Source organism: Zootoca vivipara, chromosome 12 (genome assembly GCF_965207765.1).
Source record: "Zootoca vivipara chromosome 12, rZooViv2.hap1.1, whole genome shotgun sequence".
NCBI lineage: Eukaryota > Metazoa > Chordata > Lepidosauria > Squamata > Lacertidae > Zootoca > Zootoca vivipara.
This window is the reverse complement of record NC_142595.1, coordinates 53,444,678-53,469,678: the sequence shown is the minus strand read 5'-3', so window position 1 is coordinate 53,469,678 and position 25,001 is coordinate 53,444,678. Positions and strand designations below refer to the sequence as shown.

The 25,001-nt window shown below is 46.8% G+C and overlaps 1 protein-coding gene across 1 annotated transcript; it reads left to right on the top strand.

Annotated features, from left to right (window-relative positions):
- Nucleotides 1-64: 64 nt before the first annotated feature.
- On the top strand, nt 65-25,001 carry LOC148684160 (uncharacterized). Its single transcript, XM_088654882.1, has 11 exons — nt 65-3,271; nt 13,865-15,279; nt 15,830-15,940; nt 17,141-17,259; nt 18,082-18,140; nt 18,358-18,488; nt 20,516-20,575; nt 20,749-20,926; nt 21,652-21,836; nt 22,734-23,522; nt 24,994-25,001. The coding sequence occupies exons 1-11, from the start codon at nt 126-128 to the stop codon at nt 24,999-25,001; spliced, it is 6,201 nt and encodes a 2,066-aa protein (XP_088511008.1). The 5' UTR covers nt 65-125.

The following is a 25,001-nucleotide window of genomic DNA, read 5'->3' as shown; positions in this document are numbered from 1 at the left end:
TTAATTACACGACAAAGACAGGTAATCTGTCGAACTATTTTTCATCCACAGAGACTACAATAACTAGTCCATCCAGCACTTTTACTTTGTCCACCTCCTCTGAAACTACAACCACAACTCATGAGATGACATCTACACAATCCAGCACCCCTTTTAATTCCAGTTCTGTACCTTCTGAGACAACAGCACCCAGCCTAACCTCATCGGGGTACACAATGATGTCTACTTCTTCCACCACTGAACAACCATCCACAAAACAGCTGTCTTCTCCGGCAACATTGTCAGTCCCCTCTAGTGAGGTGACCTCTGAAACTACAACCACAACTCGTGAGACTACTAGACCTACTCCATCCAGCACCCCTTTTACTTCCAGTCCCGAGCCTTCTGAGAAACCTGCACCTACCCTGGCTTTGAGCACAAACACACCCACTGAGCACATGAAGAGGACAACACCACAAGGAACCTCATATGAGTACACAGTGATGTCTAGTTCTTCCACCTCTGAGCAACCATCTACAAAACAGCTGTCTTCTCAGTCAACATTTTCTACCTTGTCCACTGAGCTGACTACTGAAATTAAAGTTACAACTAGTGAAACTACAACACCTACTCCATCCAGGACCCCTTCTACATCCAGTCCTGAGCCATCTGAGACAACCGAACCCAGGCTATCTGCAAGCCCAAACACACCAATGCAGCACTTTAAGCAGAGTACAGCACAAGGGACCTCATCGGAGTACACAATGATGTCTACTTCTTCCACCACTGAACAACAATCCACAAAACAGCTATCTTCTCAGTCAACTTTGTCCGTCTCCTCCAGTGAGGTGACCTCTGAAACTACAACCGCAAGTGATGAGACTACACCTACGCAATCCAGCATGCTGTCTTCTCAGTCAACTTTGTCCGTCTCCTCCAGTGAGGTAACCTCTGAATCTACAACCGCAACTCATGAGACTACATCTACAAAATCCAGAACCCCTTTTACTTCCAGTTCTGAACCTTCTGAGACAACAGCACCCAGCCTAAACTCATCGGAGTACACAGTGATGTCTACTTCTTCCACCACTGAAAAACCATCAACAAAACAGCTGTCTTCTCAGTCAACTTTGTCCGTCTCCTCCAGTGAGGTGACCTCTGAATCTACAACCGCAAGTGATGAGACTACATCTACGCAATCCAGCATGCTGTCTTCTCAGTCAACTTTGTCCATCTCCTCCAGTGAGGTGACCTCTGAAACTACAACTGCAACTAATGAGACTACATCTATGCAATCCAGCACGCCTCTTACTTCCAGTTCTGAACCTTCTGAGACAACAGAGCCCAGCCTAACCACAACGGAGTACACATTGATGTCTACTTCGTCCACCACTGAACAACCATCCACAAAAAAGCTGTCTTCTCGGTCAAGTTTGTCCGTCTCCTCCAGTGAGGTGACCTCTGAATCTACAACCGCAACTCATGAGACTACATCTACAAAATCCAGAACCCCTTTTACTTCCAGTTCTGAACCTTCTGAGACAACAGCACCCAGCCTAAACTCATCGGAGTACACAATGATGTCTACTTCTTCCACCACTGAAAAACCATCAACAAAACAGCTGTCTTCTCAGTCAACTTTGTCCGTCTCCTCCAGTGAGGTGACCTCTGAATCTACAACCGCAAGTGATGAGACTACATCTACGCAATCCAACACACTGTCTTCTCAGTCAACTTTGTCCGTCTCCTCCAGTGTGGGGACCTCTGAATCTACAACCGCAACTGATGAGACTACATCTACGCAATCCAGCATGCTGTCTTCTCAGTCAACTTTGTCCATCTCCTCCAGTGAGGTGACCTCTGAAACTACAACTGCAACTAATGAGACTACATCTAAGCAATCCAGCACGCCTCTTACTTCCAGTTCTGAACGTTCTGAGACAACAGAGCCCAGCCTAACCATATCGGAGTACACAATGATGTCTACTTCGTCCACCACTGAACAACCATCCACAAAAAAGCTGTCTTCTCGGTCAGGTTTGTCCGTCTCCTCCAGTGAGGTAACCTCTGAATCTACAACTGCAACTCATGAGACTGCATCTACAAAATCCAGAACGCCGTTTAATTCCAGTTCTGAACCTTCTGAGAAAAGAGCACCCAGCCTAACCTCATCGGAGTACACAATGATGTCTACTTCTTCCACCACTGAACAACCATCCACAAAACAGCTATCTTCTCAGTCAACTTTGTCCGTCTTCTCCAGTGAGGTGACCTCTGAAACTACAACCGCAAGTGATGACACTACATCTACGCAATCCAGTATGCTGTCTTCTCAGTCAACTTTGTCTGTCTCCTCCAGTGAGGTAACCTCTGAATCTACAACCGCAACTCATGAGACTACATCTACACAATCCAGCACCCCTTTTAATTCCAGTGCTGAACCTTCTGAGACAACAGCACCCAGCCTAACCACATCGGAGTACACAATGATGCCTACTTCTTCCAACACTGAACAACCATCCACAAAACAGCTGTCTTCTCGGTCAAGTTTGTCCGTCTCCTCCAGTGAGGTGACCTCTGAAACTACAACCGCAAGTGATGACACTACATCTACGCAATCCAGCATGCTGTCTTCTCAGTCAACTTTGTCCGTCTCCTCCAGTGAGGTGACCTCTGAATCTACAACTGCAACTGATGAGACTACATCTACGCAATCGAGCATGCTGTCTTCTCAGTCAACTTTGTCCATCTCCTCCAGTGAGGTGACCTCTGAATCTACAAGCGCAACTCCTAAGACTACATCTACACAATCCAGCATCCCTTTTACATCCAGTTCTGAAGCTTCTGAGACAACAGGACCCAGCCTAACCTCATCGGAGTACACAGTGATGTCTACTTCTTCCACCACTGAAAAACCATCCACAAAACAGCTGTCTTCTCAGTCAACTTTGTCCGTCTCCTCCAGTGAGGTGACCTCTGAATCTACAACCGCAAGTGACGACAGTACATCTACACAATCCAGCACCCCTTTTACATCCAGTTCTGAACCTTCTGAGACAACAGCACCCAGCCTAACCTCATCGGAGTACACAATGATGTCTACTTCTTCGACCACTGAACAACCATCCACAAAACGGCTGTCTTCTCAGTCAACTTTGCCTGTCCCCGCCAATGAGGTGACCTCTAAAACTACAACCGCAACTCATGAGACTACATCTACACAATCCAGCACCCCTTTTACTTCCAGTTCTGAACCTTCTGAGACAACAGCACCCAGCCTAACCTCATCGGAGTACACAATGATGTCTACTTCTTCCACCACTGAACAACCATCCACAAAACAGCTATCTTCTCAGTCAACTTTGTCCGTCTCCTCCAGTGAGGTGACCTCTGAATCTACAACCGCAACTCATGAGACTACATCTACACAATCCAGCACCCCTTTTACTTCCAGTTCTGAACCTTCTGAGACAACAGCACCCAGCCTAACCTCATCGGAGTACACAATGATGTCTACTTCTTCCACCACTGAACTACCATCCACAAAACAGCTGTCTTCTCAGTCAACTTTGTCCGTCTCCTCCAGTGAGGTGACCTCTGAATCTACAACCGCAAGTGACGACAGTACATCTACACAATCCAGCACCCCTTTTACATCCAGTTCTGAACCTTCTGAGACAACAGCACCCAGCCTAACCTCATCGGAGTACACAATGATGTCTACTTCTTCGACCACTGAACAACCATCCACAAAACGGCTGTCTTCTCAGTCAACTTTGCCTGTCTCCTCCAATGAGGTGACCTCTAAAACTACAACCGCAACTCATGAGACTACATCTACACAATCCAGCACCCCTTTTACTTCCAGTTCTGAACCTTCTGAGACAACAGCACCCAGCCTAACCTCATCGGAGTACACAATGATGTCTACTTCTTCCACCACTGAACAACCATCCACAAAACAGCTATCTTCTCAGTCAACTTTGTCCGTCTCCTCCAGTGAGGTGACCTCTGAATCTACAACCGCAATTCATGAGACTACATCTAGGCAATCCAGGACCCGTTTAACTTCCAGTTCTGAACCTTCTGAGACAACAGCAACCAGCCTAACCACATCGGAGTACACAGTGATGTCTACTTCTTCCACCACTGAACAACCATCCATAAAACAGCTGTCTTCTTTGTCAACTTTGTCCGTCTCCTCCAGTGAGGTGACCTCTGAAACTACAACCGCAACTCCTAAGACTACATCTACACAATCCAGCACCCCTTTAACTTCCAGTTCTGAACCTTCTGAGACAACATCACCCAGCCTAACCTCATCGGAGTACACAGTGATGTCTACTTCTTCCACCACTGAACAACCATCCACAAAACAGCTGTCTTCTCAGTCAACCTTGTCCGTCTCCTCCAGTGAGGTGACCTCTAAATCTACAAACGCAATTCCTAAGACCACATCTAGGCAATTCAGCACCACTTTTACATCCAGTTCCCAACCGTATGAGACAACAGCACCCAGCCTAACCTCATCGGAGTACACAATGATGTCTACTTCTTCCACCATTGAACAACCATCCACAAAAAAGCTGTCTTCTCAGTCAACTTTGTCCATCTCCTTCAGTGAGGTGACCTCTGAATCTACAACCGCAAGTGATTTGACTACATCTACACAATCCAGCACCCCTTTTAATTCCAGTTCTGAACCTTCTGAGACAACAGCACCCAGCCTAACCACATCGGAGTACACAGTGATGTCTACTTCTTCCACCACTGAAAAACCATCCACAAAACAGCTGTCTTCACAGTCAAGTTTGTCCGTCTCCTCCAGTGTGGTGACCTCTGAATCTACAACCGCAACTGATGAGACTACATCTACACAATCCAGCATGCTGTCTTCTCAGTCAACTTTGTCCATCTCCTCCAGTGAGGTGACCTCTGAAACTACAACCGCAACGCATGAGACTACATCTAGGCAATCCAGCACCCCTTTAACTTCCAGTTCTGAACCTTCTGAGAAAACATCAGCCAACCTAACCTCATCGGAGTACACAATGATGTCTACTTCTTCCACCACTGAAGAACCATTCACAAAACAGCTGTCTTCTCAGTCAACTTTGTCTGTCTCCTCCAGTGAGGTGACCTCTGAATCTACAACCGCAACTCCTAAGACTACATCTACACAATCCAGCATCCCTTTTACATCCAGTTCTGAAGCTTCTGAGACAACAGGACCCAGCCTAACCTCATCGGAGTACACAGTGATGTCTACTTCTTCCACCACTGAAAAACCATCCACAAAACAGCTGTCTTCTCAGTCAACTTTGTCCGTCTCCTCCAGTGAGGTGACCTCTGAATCTACAACCGCAACTGTTGAGACTACATCTACACAATCCAGCATCCCTTTTACATCCAGTTCTGAACCTTCTGAGACAACAGCACCCAGCCTAACCTCATCGGAGTACACAATGATGTCTACTTCTTCGACCACTGAACAACCATCCACAAAACGCCTGCCTTCTCAGTCAACTTTGCCTGTCTCCTCCAGTGAGGTGACCTCTAAAACTACAACCGCAACTCATGAGACTACATCTACACAATCCAGCACCCCTTTTACTTCCAGTTCTGAACCTTCTGAGACAACAGCACCCAGCCTAACCTCATCGGAGTACACAATGATGTCTACTTCTTCCACCACTGAACAACCATCCACAAAACAGCTATTTTCTCAGTCAACTTTGTCCGTCTCCTCCAGTGAGGTGACCTCTGAATCTACAACCGCAACTGTTGAGACTACATCTACACAATCCAGCATCCCTTTTACATCCAGTTCTGAACCTTCTGAGACAACAGCACCCAGCCTAACCTCATCGGAGTACACAGTGATGTCTACTTCTTCCACCACTGAACAACCATCCACAAAACAGCTGTCTTCTCAGTCAACTTTGTCCATCTCTTCCAGTGAGGTGACCTCTGAAACTACAACCGCAACTCATGAGACTACATCTAGGCAATCCAGCACCCCTTTAACTTCCAGTTCTGAACCTTCTGAGAAAACATCACCCAACCTAACCTCATCGGAGTACACAATGATGTCTACTTCTTCCACCACTGAACAACCATCCACAAAACAGCTGTCTTCTCAGTCAACTTTGCCTGTCTCCTCCAGTGAGGTGACCTCTGAAACTACAACCGCAATGCATGAGACTACATCTACGCAATCCAGGACCCCTTTAACTTCCAGTTCTGAACCTTCTGAGACAACAGCAACCAGCCTAACCACATCGGAGTACACAGTGATGTCTACTTCTTCCACCACTGAACAACCATCCACAAAAAAGCTGTCTTCTCAGTCAACTTTGTCCGTCTCCTCCAGTGAGGTGACCTCTGAAACTACAACCGCAACTCCTAAGACTACATCTACACAATCCAGCATCCCTTTTACATCCAGTTCTGAAGCTTCTGAGACAACAGCACCCAGCCGAACCTCATCAGAGTACACAGTGATGTCTACTTCTTCCACGACTGAACAACCATCCACAAAACAGCTGTCTTCTCAGTCAACTTTGTCCATCTCCTCCAGTGAGGTGACCTCTGAAACTACAACCGCAACTCATGAGACTACATCTAAGCAATCCAGCACCCCTTTAACTTCCACTTCTGAACCTTCTGAGAAAACATCGCCCAGCCTAACCTCATCGGAGTACACAGTGATGTCTACTTCTTCCACCACTGAAAAACCATCCACAAAACAGCTGTCTTCTCAGTCAACTTTGTCTGTCTCCTCCAGTGAGGTGACCTCTGAATCTACAACCGCAACTCCTAAGACTACATCTACACAATCCAGCATCCCTTTTACTTCCAGTTCCCAACCGTATGAGACAACAGCACCCAGCCTAACCTCATCGGAGTACACAATGATGTCTACTTCTTCGACCACTGAACAACCATCCACAAAACGGCTGTCTTCTCAGTCAACTTTGCCTGTCTCCTCCAGTGAGGTGACCTCTAAAACTACAACCGCAACTGATGAGACTACATCTACACAATCCAGCACCCCTTTTACTTCCAGTTCTGAACCTTCTGAGACAACAGCACCCAGCCTAACCTCATCAGAGTACACAATGATGTCTACTTCTTCCAGCACTGAACAACCATCCACAAAACAGCTATCTTCTCAGTCAACATTGTCCGTCTCCTCCAGTGAGGTGACCTCTGAATCTACAACCGCAACTGTTGAGACTACATCTACACAATCCAGCATCCCTTTTACATCCAGTTCTGAACCTTCTGAGACAACAGCACCCAGCCTAACCTCATCGGAGTACACAGTGATGTCTACTTCTTCCACCACTGAACAACCACCCACAAAACAGCTGTCTTCTCAGTCAACTTTGTCCATCTCCTCCAGTGAGGTGACCTCTGAAACTACAACCGCAACTCATGAGACTACATCTAAGCAATCCAGCACCCCTTTAACTTCCACTTCTGAACCTTCTGAGAAAACATCGCCCAGCCTAACCTCATCGGAGTACACAATGATGTCTACTTCTTCCACCACTGAACAACCATCCACAAAACGGCTGTCTTCTCAGTCAACTTTGTCCGTCTCCTCCAGTGAGCTGACCTCTGAATCTACAACCGCAACTCCTAAGACTACATCTACACAATCCAGCACCCCTTTTAATTTCAGTTCTGAACGTTCCGAGACAACATCACCCAGCCTAACCTCATCAGAGTACACAATGATGTCTACTTCTTCCACCACTGAACAACCATCCACAAAACAGCTATCTTCTCAGTCAACTTTGTCCGTCTCCTCCAGTGAGGTGACCTCTGAATCTACAACCGCAATTCATGAGACTACATCTAGGCAATCCAGGACCCGTTTAACTTCCAGTTCTGAACCTTCTGAGACAACAGCAACCAGCCTAACCACATCGGAGTACACAGTGATGTCTACTTCTTCCACCACTGAACAACCATCCATAAAACAGCTGTCTTCTTTGTCAACTTTGTCCGTCTCCTCCAGTGAGGTGACCTCTGAAACTACAACCGCAACTCCTAAGACTACATCTACACAATCCAGCACCCCTTTAACTTCCAGTTCTGAACCTTCTGAGACAACATCACCCAGCCTAACCTCATCGGAGTACACAGTGATGTCTACTTCTTCCACCACTGAACAACCATCCACAAAACAGCTGTCTTCTCAGTCAACCTTGTCCGTCTCCTCCAGTGAGGTGACCTCTAAATCTACAAACGCAATTCCTAAGACCACATCTAGGCAATTCAGCACCACTTTTACATCCAGTTCCCAACCGTATGAGACAACAGCACCCAGCCTAACCTCATCGGAGTACACAATGATGTCTACTTCTTCCACCATTGAACAACCATCCACAAAAAAGCTGTCTTCTCAGTCAACTTTGTCCGTCTCCTTCAGTGAGGTGACCTCTGAATCTACAACCGCAAGTGATTTGACTACATCTACACAATCCAGCACCCCTTTTAATTCCAGTTCTGAACCTTCTGAGACAACAGCACCCAGCCTAACCACATCGGAGTACACAGTGATGTCTACTTCTTCCACCACTGAAAAACCATCCACAAAACAGCTGTCTTCACAGTCAAGTTTGTCCGTCTCCTCCAGTGTGGTGACCTCTGAATCTACAACCGCAACTGATGAGACTACATCTACACAATCCAGCATGCTGTCTTCTCAGTCAACTTTGTCCATCTCCTCCAGTGAGGTGACCTCTGAAACTACAACCGCAACGCATGAGACTACATCTAGGCAATCCAGCACCCCTTTAACTTCCAGTTCTGAACCTTCTGAGAAAACATCAGCCAACCTAACCTCATCGGAGTACACAATGATGTCTACTTCTTCCACCACTGAACAACCATCCACAAAACAGCTGTCTTCTCAGTCAACTTTGTCTGTCTCCTCCAGTGAGCTGACCCCTGAATCTACAACCGCAACTCCTAAGACTACATCTACACAATCCAGCACCCCTTATAATTCCAGTTCTGAACGTGCTGAGACAACATCACCCAGCCTAACCTCATCAGAGTACACAATGATGTCTACTTCTTCCACCACTGAACAACCATCCACCAAACTGCTGTCTTCTCAGTCAACTTTGTCCGTCTCCTCCAGTGAGGTGGCCTCTGAAACTACAACCGCAACTCATGAGACTACATCTAGGCAATCCAGCACCCCTTTAACTTCCGGTTCTGAAGCTTCTGAAAAAATATCACCCAGCCTAACCTCATCGGAGTACACAGTGATGTCTACTTCTTCCACCACTGAACAACCATCCACAAAACAGCTGTATTCTCTGTCAACTTTGTCCGTCTCCTCCAGTGAGGTGACCTCTGAATCTACAACCGCAACTCCTAAGACTACATCTACACAATCCAGCATCCCTTTTACATCCAGTTCTGAAGCTTCTGAGACAACAGCACCCAGCCGAACCTCATCAGAGTACACAGTGATGTCTACTTCTTCCACGACTGAACAACCATCCACAAAACAGCTGTCTTCTCAGTCAACTTTGTCCGTCTCCTCCAGTGAGGTGACCTTTGAAACTACAACCGCAACTCATGAGACTACATCTATACAATCCAGCACCCCTTTAACTTCCAGTTCTGAACCTTCTGAGACAACATCACCCAGCCTAACCTCATCGGAGTACACAGTGATGTCTACTTCTTCCACCACTGAACAACCATCCACAAAACAGCTGTCTTCTCAGTCAACCTTGTCCGTCTCCTCCAGTGAGGTGACCTCTGAATCTACAAACGCAATTCCTAAGACCACATCTAGGCAATTCAGCACCACTTTTACTTCCAGTTCCCAACCGTATGAGACAACAGCACCCAGCCTAACCTCATCGGAGTACACAATGATGTCTACTTCTTCGACCACTGAACAACCATCCACAAAACGGCTGTCTTCTCAGTCAACTTTGCCTGTCTCCTCCAGTGAGGTGACCTCTAAAACTACAACCGCAACTCATGAGACTACATCTACACAATCCAGCACCCCTTTTACTTCCAGTTCTGAACCTTCTGAGACAACAGCACCCAGCCTAACCTCATCAGAGTACACAATGATGTCTACTTCTTCCAGCACTGAACAACCATCCACAAAACAGCTATCTTCTCAGTCAACATTGTCCGTCTCCTCCAGTGAGGTGACCTCTGAATCTACAACCGCAACTGTTGAGACTACATCTACACAATCCAGCATCCCTTTTACATCCAGTTCTGAACCTTCTGAGACAACAGCACCCAGCCTAACCTCATCGGAGTACACAGTGATGTCTACTTCTTCCACCACTGAACAACCACCCACAAAACAGCTGTCTTCTCAGTCAACTTTGTCCATCTCCTCCAGTGAGGTGACCTCTGAAACTACAACCGCAACTCATGAGACTACATCTAAGCAATCCAGCACCCCTTTAACTTCCACTTCTGAACCTTCTGAGAAAACATCGCCCAGCCTAACCTCATCGGAGTACACAATGATGTCTACTTCTTCCACCACTGAACAACCATCCACAAAACGGCTGTCTTCTCAGTCAACTTTGTCCGTCTCCTCCAGTGAGCTGACCTCTGAATCTACAACCGCAACTCCTAAGACTACATCTACACAATCCAGCACCCCTTTTAATTTCAGTTCTGAACGTTCCGAGACAACATCACCCAGCCTAACCTCATCAGAGTACACAATGATGTCTACTTCTTCCACCACTGAACAACCATCCACAAAACAGCTGTCTTCTCAATCACCTTTGTCCGTCTCCTCCAGTGAGGTGGCCTCTGAAACTACAACCGCAACTCATGAGACTACATCTAGGCAATCCAGCACCCCTTTAACTTCCAGTTCTGAAGCTTCTGAGAAAATATCACCCAGCCTAACCTCATCGGAGTACACAGTGATGTCTACTTCTTCCACCACTGAACAACCATCCATAAAACAGCTGTCTTCTTTGTCAACTTTGTCCGTCTCCTCCAGTGAGGTAACCTCTGAATCTACAACCGCAACTCATGAGACTACATCTACACAATCCAGCACCCCTTTAACTTCCAGTTCTGAACCTTCTGAGACAACAACGCCCAGCCTAACCTCATCGGAGTACACAATGATGTCTACTTCTTCCACCACTGAACAACCATCCACAAAACAGCTGTCTTCTCAGTCAACTTTGTCTGTCTCCTCCAGTGAGGTGACCTCTGAAACTACAACCGCAACTCATGAGACTACATCTAAGCAATCCAGCACCCCTTTAACTTCCACTTCTGAACCTTCTGAGAAAACATCGCCCAGCCTAACCTCATCGGAGTACACAATGATGTCTACTTCTTCCACCACTGAACAACCATCCACAAAACGGCTGTCTTCTCCGTCAACTTTGTCCGTCTCCTCCAGTGAGCTGACCTCTGAATCTACAACCGCAACTCCTAAGACTACATCTACACAATCCAGCACCCCTTTTAATTTCAGTTCTGAACGTTCCGAGACAACATCACCCAGCCTAACCTCATCAGAGTACACAATGATGTCTACTTCTTCCACCACTGAACAACCATCCACAAAACTGCTGTCTTCTCAGTCAACTTCGTCCGTCTCCTCCAGTGAGGTGACCTCTGAATCTACAACCGCAACTCATGAGACTACATCTAGGCAATCCAGCACCCCTTTAACTTCCAGTTCTGAAGCTTCTGAGAAAATATCACCCAGCCTAACCTCATCGGAGTACACAGTGATATCTACTTCTTCCACCACTGAACAACCACCCACAAAACAGCTGTCTTCTCTGTCAACTTTGTCCGTCTCCTCCAGTGAGGTGACCTCTGAATCTACAACCGCAACTCATGAGACTACATCTACACAATCCAGCACCCCTTTAACTTCCAGTTCTGAACCTTCTGAGACAACAACGCCCAGCCTAACCTCATCGGAGTACACAATGATGTCTACTTCTTCCACCACTGAACAACCATCCACAAAACAGCTGTCTTCTCAGTCAACTTTGTCTGTCTCCTCCAGTGAGCTGACCCCTGAATCTACAACCGCAACTCCTAAGACTACATCTACACAATCCAGCACCCCTTATAATTCCAGTTCTGAACGTGCTGAGACAACATCACCCAGCCTAACCTCATCAGAGTACACAATGATGTCTACTTCTTCCACCACTGAACAACCATCCACCAAACAGCTGTCTTCTCAGTCAACTTTGTCCGTCTCCTCCAGTGAGGTGGCCTCTGAAACTACAACCGCAACTCATGAGACTACATCTAGGCAATCCAGCACCCCTTTAACTTCCGGTTCTGAAGCTTCTGAAAAAATATCACCCAGCCTAACCTCATCGGAGTACACAGTGATGTCTACTTCTTCCACCACTGAACAACCATCCACAAAACAGCTGTATTCTCTGTCAACTTTGTCCGTCTCCTCCAGTGAGGTGACCTCTGAATCTACAACCGCAACTCCTAAGACTACATCTACACAATCCAGCACCCCTTTAACTTCCAGTTCTGAACCTTCTGAGACAACATCGCCCAGCCTAACCTCATCGGAGTACACAATGATGTCTACTTCTTCCACCACTGAACAACCATCCACAAAACGGCTGTCTTCTCAGTCAACTTTGTCCGTCTCCTCCAGTGAGCTGACCTCTCAATCTACAACCGCAACTCCTAAGAGTACATCTACACAATCCAGCACCCCTTTTAATTCCAGTTCTGAACGTTCCGAGACAACATCACCCAGCCTAACCTCATCAGAGTACACAATGATGTCTACTTCTTCCACCACTGAACAACCATCCACCAAACTGCTGTCTTCTCAGTCAACTTTGTCCGTCTCCTCCAGTGAGGTGGCCTTTGAAACTACAACCGCAACTCATGAGACTACATCTAGGCAATCCAGCACCCCTTTAACTTCCGGTTCTGAAGCTTCTGAAAAAATATCACCCAGCCTAACCTCATCGGAGTACACAGTGATGTCTACTTCTTCCACCACTGAACAACCATCCACAAAACAGCTGTCTTCTCTGTCAACTTTGTCCGTCTCCTCCAGTGAGGTGACCTCTGAATCTACAACCGCAACTCCTAAGACTACATCTACACAATCCAGCACCCCTTTAACTTCCAGTTCTGAACCTTCTGAGACAACATCGCCCAGCCTAACCTCATCGGAGTACACAATGATGTCTACTTCTTCCACCACTGAACAACCATCCACAAAACGGCTGTCTTCTCCGTCAACTTTGTCCGTCTCCTCCAGTGAGCTGACCTCTGAATCTACAACCGCAACTCCTAAGACTACATCTACACAATCCAGCACCCCTTTTAATTCCAGTTCTGAACGTTCCGAGACAACATCACCCAGCCTAACCTCATCAGAGTACACAATGATGTCTACTTCTTCCACCACTGAACAACCATCCACAAAACTGCTGTCTTCTCAGTCAACTTCGTCCGTCTCCTCCAGTGAGGTGACCTCTGAATCTACAACCGCAACTGTTGAGACTACATCTACACAATCCAACACGCTGTCTTCTCAGTCAATTTTGTCCGTCTCCTCCAGTGAGGTGACCTCTCAATCTACAACTGCAACTCATGGGACTACATCTACGCAATCCAGCACCCCTTTTACTTCCAGTTCTGAACCTTCTGAGACAACAGCACCCAGCCTAACCTCATCGGAGTACACAATGATGTCTACTTCTTCCACCACTGAACAACCATCCACAAAACAGCTGTCTTCTCAGTCAACTTTGTCTGTCTCCTCCAGTGAGGTGACCTCTGAATCTACAACCGCAACTCCTAAGACTACTTCTACACAATCCAGCATCCCTTTTAATTCCAGTTCTGAACCTTCTGAGACAACAGCACCCAGCCTAACCTCATCGGAGTACACAATGATGTCTACTTCTTCCCCCACTGAACAACCATCCACAAAACGGCTGTCTTCTCAGTCAACTTTGTCCGTCTCCTCCAGTGAGCTGACCTCTGAGTCTACAACCGCAACTCCTAAGACTACATCTACACAATCCAGCACCCCTTTTAATTCCAGTTCTGAACGTTCCGAGACAACATCACCCAGCCTAACCTCATCAGAGTACACAATGATGTCTACTTCTTCCACCACTGAACAACCATCCACAAAACTGCTGTCTTCTCAGTCAACTTCGTCCGTCTCCTCCAGTGAGGTGACCTCTGAATCTACAACCGCAACTCTTGAGACTACATCTACACAATCCAACACGCTGTCTTCTCAGTCAATTTTGTCCGTCTCCTCCAGTGAGGTGACCTCTCAATCTACAACTGCAACTCATGGGACTACATCTACGCAATCCAGCACCCCTTTTACTTCCAGTTCTGAACCATCTGAGACAACAGCACCCAGCCTAACCTCATCGGAGTACACAATGATGTCTACTTCTTCTACCACTGAACAACCATCCACAAAACAGCTGTCTTCTCAGTCAACTTTGTCTGTCTCCTCCAGTGAGGTGACCTCTGAATCTACAACCGCAACTGTTGAGACTACATCTACACAATCCAGCATCCCTTTTAATTCCAGTTCTGAACCTTCTGAGACAACAGCACCCAGCCTAACCTCATCGGAGTACACAGTGATGTCTAGTTCTTCCACCACTGAACAACCATCCACAAAACAGCTGTCTTCTCAGTCAACTTTGTCCATCTCCTCCAGTACGTTGACCTCTGAAACAACAAGCTCTATTACTGAGAGTATAACACCTACTCCATCCATAACTCCTTTTACTTCCAGTTCTGAGCTTTCCGAGACAACAGCACACAGCCTAACTTTAAGCACAAACACACCCACTGCGCACTTGAAGCAGACTACACCACAAGGAACCTCATCAAGCACAACTAGTGAGACCACAAAACCTGTTTCATCCATCACCCCTTATACTTCCAGTTCTGAGCATTCTGAGACAACTGTAGCCATGCTATCTGCTAGTACTAACACCACAATTGATTACTCCCGTACATCAGAAGGGAGCTCATCACTGATTACAGCTTCCACAACCTATCATGGATCTGCTAGCACTAAAATTGCTCCTAGTGGAACATCTCATTCATCAACGTTATCATCTGCATCCATCACTGAGACCATAACCACACACTCTACTACTAGCATATCAGAAATGACCTCAACATTGTTGCCCACTACATTAACGTCTTTTGCATCTTCACCTTCCACCACTACTCGTGGACACTCATCGACTAATTTACAGCTTACAACTTCATCTGGTATGTATCTGTGTAATCATATGGAAATGATGTTTATCTCCCAGCACATAATTCCATTGCTTAACAGTTTCAACATGCAGCCCATATGCTACTGGGCCAACTACAAAATTATCGTATTAATTTAGAAGGCCTTTAAAAAATGTTCTATACCATTTGATGCCTTATATCCCTGTTAGATCACTCCCGTCTTTGTGGGAGAGGCTCTAAGTGGTTCCCCTTGACTCAGGCATGAGGTGTGTGTTCAGAATTGTGGCCCAGTTCTGTGAAACTATTTCTTGGCTGAGACCTCTTCTTTACTGAACTTCTGGCACCCGTAGAGGCTTTGTCATTTTCAGTAAGCAGTTTAGGCAACACTTTTTGATTTGCTGATGAGATTTAATTGATTTTATCATTTGTATTGCTCTTGCACCTTCACTGGACACTTCTTAGAAATAAGTAGAGCATATACAAATTTAAACAGTAGAGCATATACAAATTGTTGCATCCTGGTATGAGGGCTCTTTTGTTGGCTTGTTTTTAAATGTTGTTAGTGTTCCCTTTTCCACCACAGTTGTCCCTCTCGGGTGCCTTAATGAAGGAGTGCTTGTTGAGGGTCGTTGTCACTGTCCGTCTCCCTATATTGGGCAGCGTTGCGAAGAGGCAAAGAATGAAATCCAAGTGGGTAAGTCTGAGCATTATTAGTACTGTACAGGCCTCCTGCCTTCTGGCTCTTCCTTTGAAAACAAATGCTCAGCAATGTCCGGATGTAGTAATTTTCTAGGTGGGCAATATTTGTGGTCCTTTGTCTTCAAACTTCCTGTTTTGCATTCCTGGGAGTGATCTTGCTTTTTTGATGACCTGGATGTTTCTCTGTTGAAGTCTTGAGACAGGAGTGCCCAAGCCAGCCTTCCCTAACCTTGTGCTCTCCAGACATGGCTGTCCTCCCATCTGCCTCAGTGAGCGTGGCCAATGGCCAGGGAGGATTTGTAATTGTGGCCCAACAACACCTGAAGGGCACCAACTTGGGGGACCCCTCTGACCTCCCCTTGCCTGCACTGTCACTCTTGTGAAGGGAAGTTGGCCCATGAAGAGACTGAAAGCTTCTATGAATACTGGGAAAGAAGTGAAATATTTTAGCCACCCCTGGAGATGGTTTGATGTAGAACGTTGCCTTTTCTGGATGCAGATGACTTCCATACCAACTGTGTATAAAACCGGTTGTATCTTTAGGAGGTGTACATACAATCTACTCAGGCTTTTGTCCCCATGCCTAGAAAGCCTGGGTCTGTGGGGTTTTCCACTTCACCTGTGCTTACTAGGCATGCTTACTAGGTCTGAACAGGTATGCCTTTACTACACTGTTTTCCCCTGGGAATCCTGCTCTTTGTGGAAAAACCAATTGCCATTTGTTCCTATTCAGCACAGAACTGCTTTCTGCAGGAAAGTGCAGAGGCAGAAGGAAGTGTGGATGAGCCCTCAATTGGTTTGCAAGGAAAGATGGTCAACTTGCTTGATTCAAAATGGTGTGTTGCTTCTGTGGCATCACCTTGCCACCTTCGTTTTAAAAAGCTTCTGATAGCAGCAGCAGCAGCAGCAGCAGATGGACAAGAATGTCACCTGCCTCAGGACCTGGAGAGTTCATGTCAGCAAGAGTAGACTACACTGAGCTGATACACGCACATTCCAGTGTATTTCACACCCTGTACCAGCGCCCTTTCTCTGCACCCTTTGGGGTGGAGCCATAGGTTTTTCATGTTGTTTCCATGATCACTGCAATTCTCCTGTGACTCAATGAACACCTGAAGTGCTCATCCTCAAACATAGACTCTGAAACTGTGGCTGTACCTTCATGTTTAATGACTCTTGTGCTTTCTGATCACAGTGACTGTTGAGGCCACAATCAATGTCTCTGTAACAGTGAAGAATCGGAACTTCAGCCCAGAGATGGCGATTTACGGCTCCTCTGCCTTCAAGACATTTGTGAAGATATTTGAGGAACAGGTGAGGGGGGGCTGGGAGTGCACAGAGAGATGACACCCCCCAAAAAATTCTCACACCCAAACCCAAACCCTATGGTCACTTCTGAGTCCAGACCTCATTGACACTCCTTTTCTCAGTGTGAAGCTCATTCACAGCAAATCTGGAAACACAGTCAGGTTTCCCTCATTTGGAATACCTGGAAATGGAGCTATCAGATGAGTATAGAAAGCTGTTCCAGTAATATGTAGCTCAGAACGGATGGTTCATACCCCAATACACACATCAGGAACCGACTTCCTAATTGTCACTTTTGAAAGACCAGTGTTAAAGTGACAAAGGTCATCTTCCAGCCTTTATAATCATCCCATACCTTTGGCCAGGCTGCCTGCTGGGAACTGCAGTCCAACAACAGCTGGGGGAGGGCCACAGACTAGCCATGCCCAGCACAGGAGATACCCCAAAGGTGTGTTGGAAGGATGGAGGAGTTAAAGGAGCACAGCCGGATAGAGATGTCCTGCTCAGCACATAGGAGGGACCAAGAATCTGCTGGGATTGGGGGTTTGGTATTTCTCACATCAACAAACCAGTATCTTAAAAATGTAGAGTTTTTTGTTGTTGTTTCTGCTGCCGTTGAAATTCCTGCATTGCGGGGATTGGACCCAATAACTCTCAGGTCCCTTCCAACTCTAGGACTGCTGACATGCACCTCAAAGACATAATCTCTCTGATATGATGGGGAGGGGGTGGTGATGCTCTGCTGCCTCTGTTCACACCCTGTTGTTGGTTGGTGCTTCCATCTGTTGCTGTCTATGCAGCTGAGATGAGACCCCTCTCTCTTTGCAGATGAACATCTTCTATGCGGACATTCCTGGTTACACGGGTGTAAAGGTGATTCGGCTGAGGTGAGTCACAGAAGAGAAACAGGTGGGGACCAAGTATGGGAGGGAGGGTGCTGCTTGGTGCCACGCAATCTCCTGGCCCCCTGCTGTGAGAGGCCACGCCCCTTTAATTGACAGTCTCCCCCCCAGCATCATTCACCTGACATCAGGCTGGCAGGGGGCACCTTTTCAGTTATGGCTAAGTGATTTCTCCCTCTTCCTTCCTGCTGCCTCTTCTCAGCAATGGCAGTGTTATCGTGGACCACGAGGTGCTCCTGCAGCTTCACTTCTCAGACTTCAATGCTTCTTACAATGCTTCCATGAAGAACCTCTCACAGACCTTGCAAAATAATTGCACTTCCAATGACAGAGGTGAGGAGGCACCTGCCGCATACATCGGATGGGGCTCCCAAGGTGGTAGCCAGGAGTTAAGCCTGGGGTTGCCAGCCACAGCTGGGGCTGGCAGCTGAAGGAGCCCAAGGATGTCCTTGGCGTGAATAATAATAATAATAATAATAATAATAATAATAATAATAATAATTTATACCCCACCCATCTGGCTGGGTTTCCCCAGCCACTCTGGGTGGCTCCCAACAGATTAAAAACAGAATAAAACAACAAACATTAAAAACTTCCCTAAACAGGGAATGTTGCAAGGCTACTCTTGTACTATATTCCATCCATCTAGAATAGAATAGAATGCGCCTCAGTTATGCCATATCTGAGGCCACCTAGTGTTATCCATCCAGGCTGAGCAGTGAGGGTGGAAACCCTTCTCTGTTACCCCAGCGGCTGTGCTGAAACATCAACCAACCACAGCTGATGTTCCCATGCCCACATGGAGATGGATGTTAGGTTGCTTCCTGTCGGAAGAGGTGTGCTTCCTTCAACCTTGGTGGCAGGGAGTCTTGAGTGGTGGGGGCGGGAGCAGAAGAAGAGGTCCCCCCCCCATGGATGCTTCCCCCCCCCCCCCGTGGTGCATGCTCTGGTTATCTCCTGCTTGGATTACTGCAATGTGCTCTACGTGGGGCTACCTTTGAAGGTTACCCAGGAACTGCAATTAATCCAGAATGCGGCAGCTAGACTGGTGACTGGGAGCGGCTGCCGAGACCACATAACACCGGTCCTGAGAGATCTGCATTGGCTCCCAGTATGTTCCAAGAACAATTCAAAGTGTTGGTGCTGATCTTTAAAGCCCTAAACGGCCTCGGTCCTGTATACCTGAAGGAGCATCTCCACCCCCATCGTTCAGCCCAGACACTGAGATCTAGCGCCAAGGGCCTTCTGGCGGGTCCCTCATTGCGAGAAGCAAAGCTACAGGGAATCAGGCAGAGGACCTTCTCGGTAGTGGCACCCGCCCTGTGGAACGCCCTCCCATCAGAGGTCAGAGAGATAAACAACTACCTGACATTTAGAAAACATTTAGAAAATACCTAAAGGCAGCCCTGTTTAGGGAAGTTTTTAATCTGTGATATTTGATGTATTTTAATGTTTGTTGGAAGCCACCCAGAGTGGCAGGGGAAGCCCCGCCAGATGGGCGGGGTATAAATAAAAAATTATTATTATTATTATTATTATTATTATTATAAATTTTTATTTATACCCCGCACTCCCCAGTCAAAACCGGGCTCAGGGTGGCTCACACCAATAAAATTACAATAAAACATAAAAAACAATTGATTAAAATACGGATTAAAATACAGTATTAAAATTTAAAATTTAAGTTTAAAATGCAGCCTGATTTTAAGTAGTCCATAAATCCAGGCCATGAGGGAGGAAAACACAGGGGTCAGACTGAATCAAACCCAAAGGCCAGGCGGAACAGCTCTGTCTTGCAGGCCCTGCGGAAAGATGTCAAATCCCGCAGGGCCCTGGTCTCCTGTGAAACAGCGTTCCACCAAGTTGGGGCCAATACAGAAAAGGCCCTGGCTCTAGTAGAGGCCAATCTAGCCACCTTATGGCTCGGGATCTCCAGAATATTGTTGTTTGTGGACCTTAAGGTCCTCCGCGGGGCATACCAGGAGAGGCGATCCCGTAGGTACGAGGGTCTCAAGCCGCATAGGGCTTTAAAGGTCAAAACCAGCACCTTAAACCTGATCCTGTACTCCACCGGGAGCCAGTGCAGCTGTTAAAGCACTGGATTAATGTGATCCCGCGGCCGGGACCCCGTAAGGAGCCTCACCGTGGCATTCTGCACCCGCTGGAGTTTCTGGGTCAGCTTCAAGGGCAGCCCCGCGTAGAGCGAGTTACAATAATCAAGCCTGGAGGTGACCGTCGCATGGATCACTGTGGCCAGATGAAGGCGAGAGAGATAAGGGACCAACTGTTTGATACAGCGGAGATGGAAATTTTTTTATTCCTTTCAGAAGCCTCACCTTTGCTTTCCCCCTCTCCTTTAGATCAGCTCTGCTTTACTGAAGGAGCATCTCGTGTGACCGCAGTGCCCCTGAGCCCCGAAGGTGAGGACTGAGGTGTGCGATGGGGTTGGTGTGTGGGGTATAAATATATATTGATGATGATGATCCAGCAGCCTGGCAGCCTCCCCTCTCGTTCTCCTAGTCCCATGCATGTGGCATTGTGAGGCATTTGCATTCTTCCTTGGTGACCCTTCTCCCTCCTTTTCCATTCCCAGATCTGTCAGACGAATGCAAGAATGTCTCAGTGGTGGCACACAACCTCCAGCCATATTATGTGGCAAAGGTCATCAACAACACACTTCAGTGTGTCTCTAACTGCAGCGCTTGGAACCCCCACCCATTCCACTGTGTGAATGGAAAGTGCCACATCACCTCTGAGGGGCCTCAATGCCAGTGAGTAGCACGCCAGGGGATGAAGGTGGGAGTGGAGACGTGGTACCTGCCCACCGACTGTCTCACCAGAGTGGTGCATGCTCTAGTTATCTCCCACAATGCGTTCTACGTGGGGCTACCTTTGAAGGTGACTCGGAAACTACAACTAATCCAGAATGCGGCAGCTAGACTGGTGACTGGGAGAGGCCGCCGAGACCACATAACACCGGTCTTGAAAGACCTACATTGGCTCCCAGTACATTTCCGAGCACAATTCAAAGTGTTGGTGCTGACCTTTAAAGCCCTAAACGGCCTCGGTCCAGTATACCTGAAGGAGCGTCTCCACCCCCATCATTCTGCCCGGAAAATGAGGTCCAGTACCGAGGGCCTTCTGGCGGTTCCCTCGCTGCGAGAAGCCAAGTTACACGGAACCAGGCAGAGGGCCTTCTCGGTAGTTGCACCTGCCCTGTGGAACACCCTCCCACCAAATGTCAAAGAGAAAAACAACTACCAGATTTTTAGAAGACATCTGAAGGCAGCCCTGTTTAGGGAAGCTTTTAATGTTTAATAGATTATTGTATTTTCATATCCTTTTGGAAATCGCCCAGAGTGGGTGGGGTATAAATAAAGAATAAGAATAAGAATGATAATCCCTCTAGGCGGGTCCAATAAGCACTATCAGTGGTGAATAGTTACGTGCATTTTAAAAAAATAGTCCAATACAATTTGTTGCCTATCCCTTCTAGGGGGATACCAAGCACAACAAGTGAAACATCCATTTCTACAAATTTGAAAACAACACCTTCTGCGTATGCAACCACAACACCTTCTGCTTATACTACTACAAAAATACCCACCATAAAGGAATCTTCCCCTTCCACTACTACTCGTGGACGCATATCTACTAGTTCACAGCCTACAAGTTCCTCTGGTATGTAGCTATATATTCATATGGAAATGATGTTTATCTGCCAGCACAGTATTACAGGGCTCAACAGTTTACACGTGCTGTGCATATGTTTCGGTGCCTTAACCTGAATCCAGGATTTCTTCAATACTGCTTAGTGCGTTGTTAAATCACTCCCGTCTTTGTGGGAGAGGCTCTAAGTGGTCCTCCATGACTCAGGCACACAGCTCACATCCCGCGTGAGCTGTGTGTTTAGAATTGTGGAACTCCCTCTTGGCTGAGACCTCTTGTTGACTGAACTGCAGGCACCCATAGAGCAGTGTTTCTCAACCTTTTTTGGGCAAAGGCACACTTGTTTCATGAAAAAAATCACGAGGCACACCACCATTAGAAAATGTTAAAAAAATTAACTCTGTGCCTATATTGACTATATATAAAGTAATTCTCCCACGGCACACCAGGCAACATCTCGCGGCACACTAGTGTGCCACGGAACAGTGGTTGAGAAACACTGCCATAGAGGCTTTGTTGGTTTCAGCAAGCAGTTTAAGCAACACTTTTTGATTTTCTGATGAAATCTAACTGATCACTTGTATCGCTCTTGAACCCTCACTGGACACTTCTTAGAAATAATACCATTAAGCGGTACAGCATATAAATTGTTGGATTATCAACAGTTTGCACGTGTTGCGCATACGTTTCGGTCAAGGCTTTCTTCAATACCGTTTGATGCATTATATCCTTCTTGGATCACTCTCTTCTTTGTGGGAGTGGCTCTAAGTGGTACCCCATGACTCAGGCACACAGGTCACATCCTGCATGAGTTGTGAGTGCAGATTTCCCTGGAACTCCTATATGAGGGCTCATATGTCGGCTTTTTCTTAAATATTGTTAATGTTCTGTTTTCTTCCTCCTATTCAGCTTACACATCCACTGAGCACTTCAAGCAGACTACACCACAAGGAACCTCAACTGACTACACAGTGATGTCTAGTTCTTCCACCACTGAACAACCATCCACAACAGAGGTGTCTTCTCAGTCAACATTGTCCATATCCTCCAGTGAGTTGACCTCTGAAACTACAAGCACTACTACTGAGAGTACAACACCAACTCCATCCATTACTCCTTTTACTTCCAGTTCTGAGCCTTCTGAGACGACTGCACCCACACTAACTTCAAGCACAAACACACCCACTGAGCACTTCAAGCAGACTACACCACAAGAAACCTCATCTGAGTACACAGTTATGTCTATTTCTTCCACCACTGAGCAACCCTCCACAAAACAGATGTCTTCTCAGTCAACAATGTCTGCCTCCTCCATCGAGTTGACCTCTGAAACTACAAACACTACTACTGAGAGTACGACCCCTACTCCATCCATTACTCCTTTTACTTCCAGTTCTGAGCCTTCTGAGACGACTGCACCCACACTAACTTCAAGCACAAACACACCCACTGAGCACGTGAAGCAGACTACACCACAAGAAACCTCAACTGAGTACACAGTGATGTCTAGTTCTTCCACCACTGAGCAACCCTCCACAAAACAGTTGTCTTCTCAGTCAACAATGTCTGCCTCCTCCATCGAGTTGACCTCTGAAACTACACACACTACTACTGAGAGTACAACACCAACTCCATCCATGACTCCTTTTACTTCCAGTTCTGAGCCTTCTGAGACGACTGCACCCACACTAACTTCAAGCACAAACACACCCACTGAGCACTTCAAGCAGACTACACCACAAGGAACCTCATCTGAGTACACAGTGATGTCTAGTTCTTCCACCACTGAGCAACCCTCCACAAAACAGTTGTCTTCTCAGTCAACAATGTCTGCCTCCTCCATCGAGTTGACCTCTGAAACTACACACACTACTACTGAGAGTACAACACCAACTCCATCCATGACTCCTTTTACTTCCAGTTCTGAGCCTTCTGAGACGACTGCACCCTTCCTATCTTTAAGCACAAATGCACCCACTGAGCACGTGAAGCAGACTACACCACAAGAAACCTCAACTGAGTACACAGTTATGTCTAGTTCTTCCACCACTGAGCAACCCTCCACAAAACAGCTGTCTTCTCAGTCAACAATGTCTGCCTCCTCCATCGAGTTGACCTCTGAAACTACACACACTACTACTGAGAGTCCAACACCTACTCCATCCATTACTCCTTTTACTTCCAGTTCTGAGCCTTCTGAGACAATTGCACCCACACTAACTTCAAGCACAAACACACCCACTGAGCACTTCAAGCAGACTACACCACAAGGAACCTCATCTGAGTACACAGTGATGTTTAGTTCTTCCACCACTGAACAATCATCCACAACAGAGGTGTCTTCTCTGTCAACATTGTCCATGTCCTCCTCCATCGAGTTGACCTCTGAAACTACAAGCACTACTACTGAGAGTACAACACCAACTCCATCCATGACTCCTTTTACTTCCGGTTCTGAGCCTTCTGAGACAATTGCACCCACACTAACTTCAAGCACAAACACACCCACTGAGCACTTCAAGCAGACTACACCACAAGGAACCTCATCTGAGTACACAGTGATGTTTAGTTCTTCCACCACTGAACAATCATCCACAACAGAGGTGTCTTCTCTGTCAACATTGTCCATGTCCTCCTCCATCGAGTTGACCTCTGAAACTACAAGCACTACTACTGAGAGTACAACACCAACTCCATCCATGACTCCTTTTACTTCCAGTTCTGAGCCTTCTGAGATGACTGCACCCTTCCTATCTTTAAGCACAAATGCACCCACTGAGCACTTCAAGCAGACTACACCACAAGAAACCTCATCTGAGTACACAGTGATGTCTAGTTCTTCCACCACTAAACAACCATCCACAACAGAGGTGTCTTCTCAGTCAACATTGTCTGCCTCCTCCAGTGAGTTGACCTCTGAAACTACAAGCACTACTACTGAGAGTACAACACCCACTCCATCCATTACTCCTTTTACTTCCAGTTCTGAGCCTTCTGAGACAACTGCACCCACAATAACTTCAAGCACAAACACACCCACTGAGCACTTCAAGCAGACTACACCACAAGAAACCTCATCTGAGTACACAGTTATGTCTAGTTCTTCCATCACTGAACAACCATCCACAACAGAGGTGTCTTCTCTGTCAACATTGTCCATATCCTCCAGTGAGTTGA

Excerpts from the sequence above, each read along its gene's own strand:
- LOC148684160 (XM_088654882.1), top strand. The coding sequence starts at position 126 with ATGACATCTACACAATCCAGCACCCCTTTTAATTCCAGTTCTGTACCT. Across the intron at positions 3,272-13,864 it reads CCCAGCCTAACCTCATCGGA|TTCTGAACCTTCTGAGACAA; the intron begins GTACACAATGAT and ends TTTTAATTCCAG. Across the intron at positions 17,260-18,081 it reads TGAAGATATTTGAGGAACAG|ATGAACATCTTCTATGCGGA; the intron begins GTGAGGGGGGGC and ends CTCTCTTTGCAG.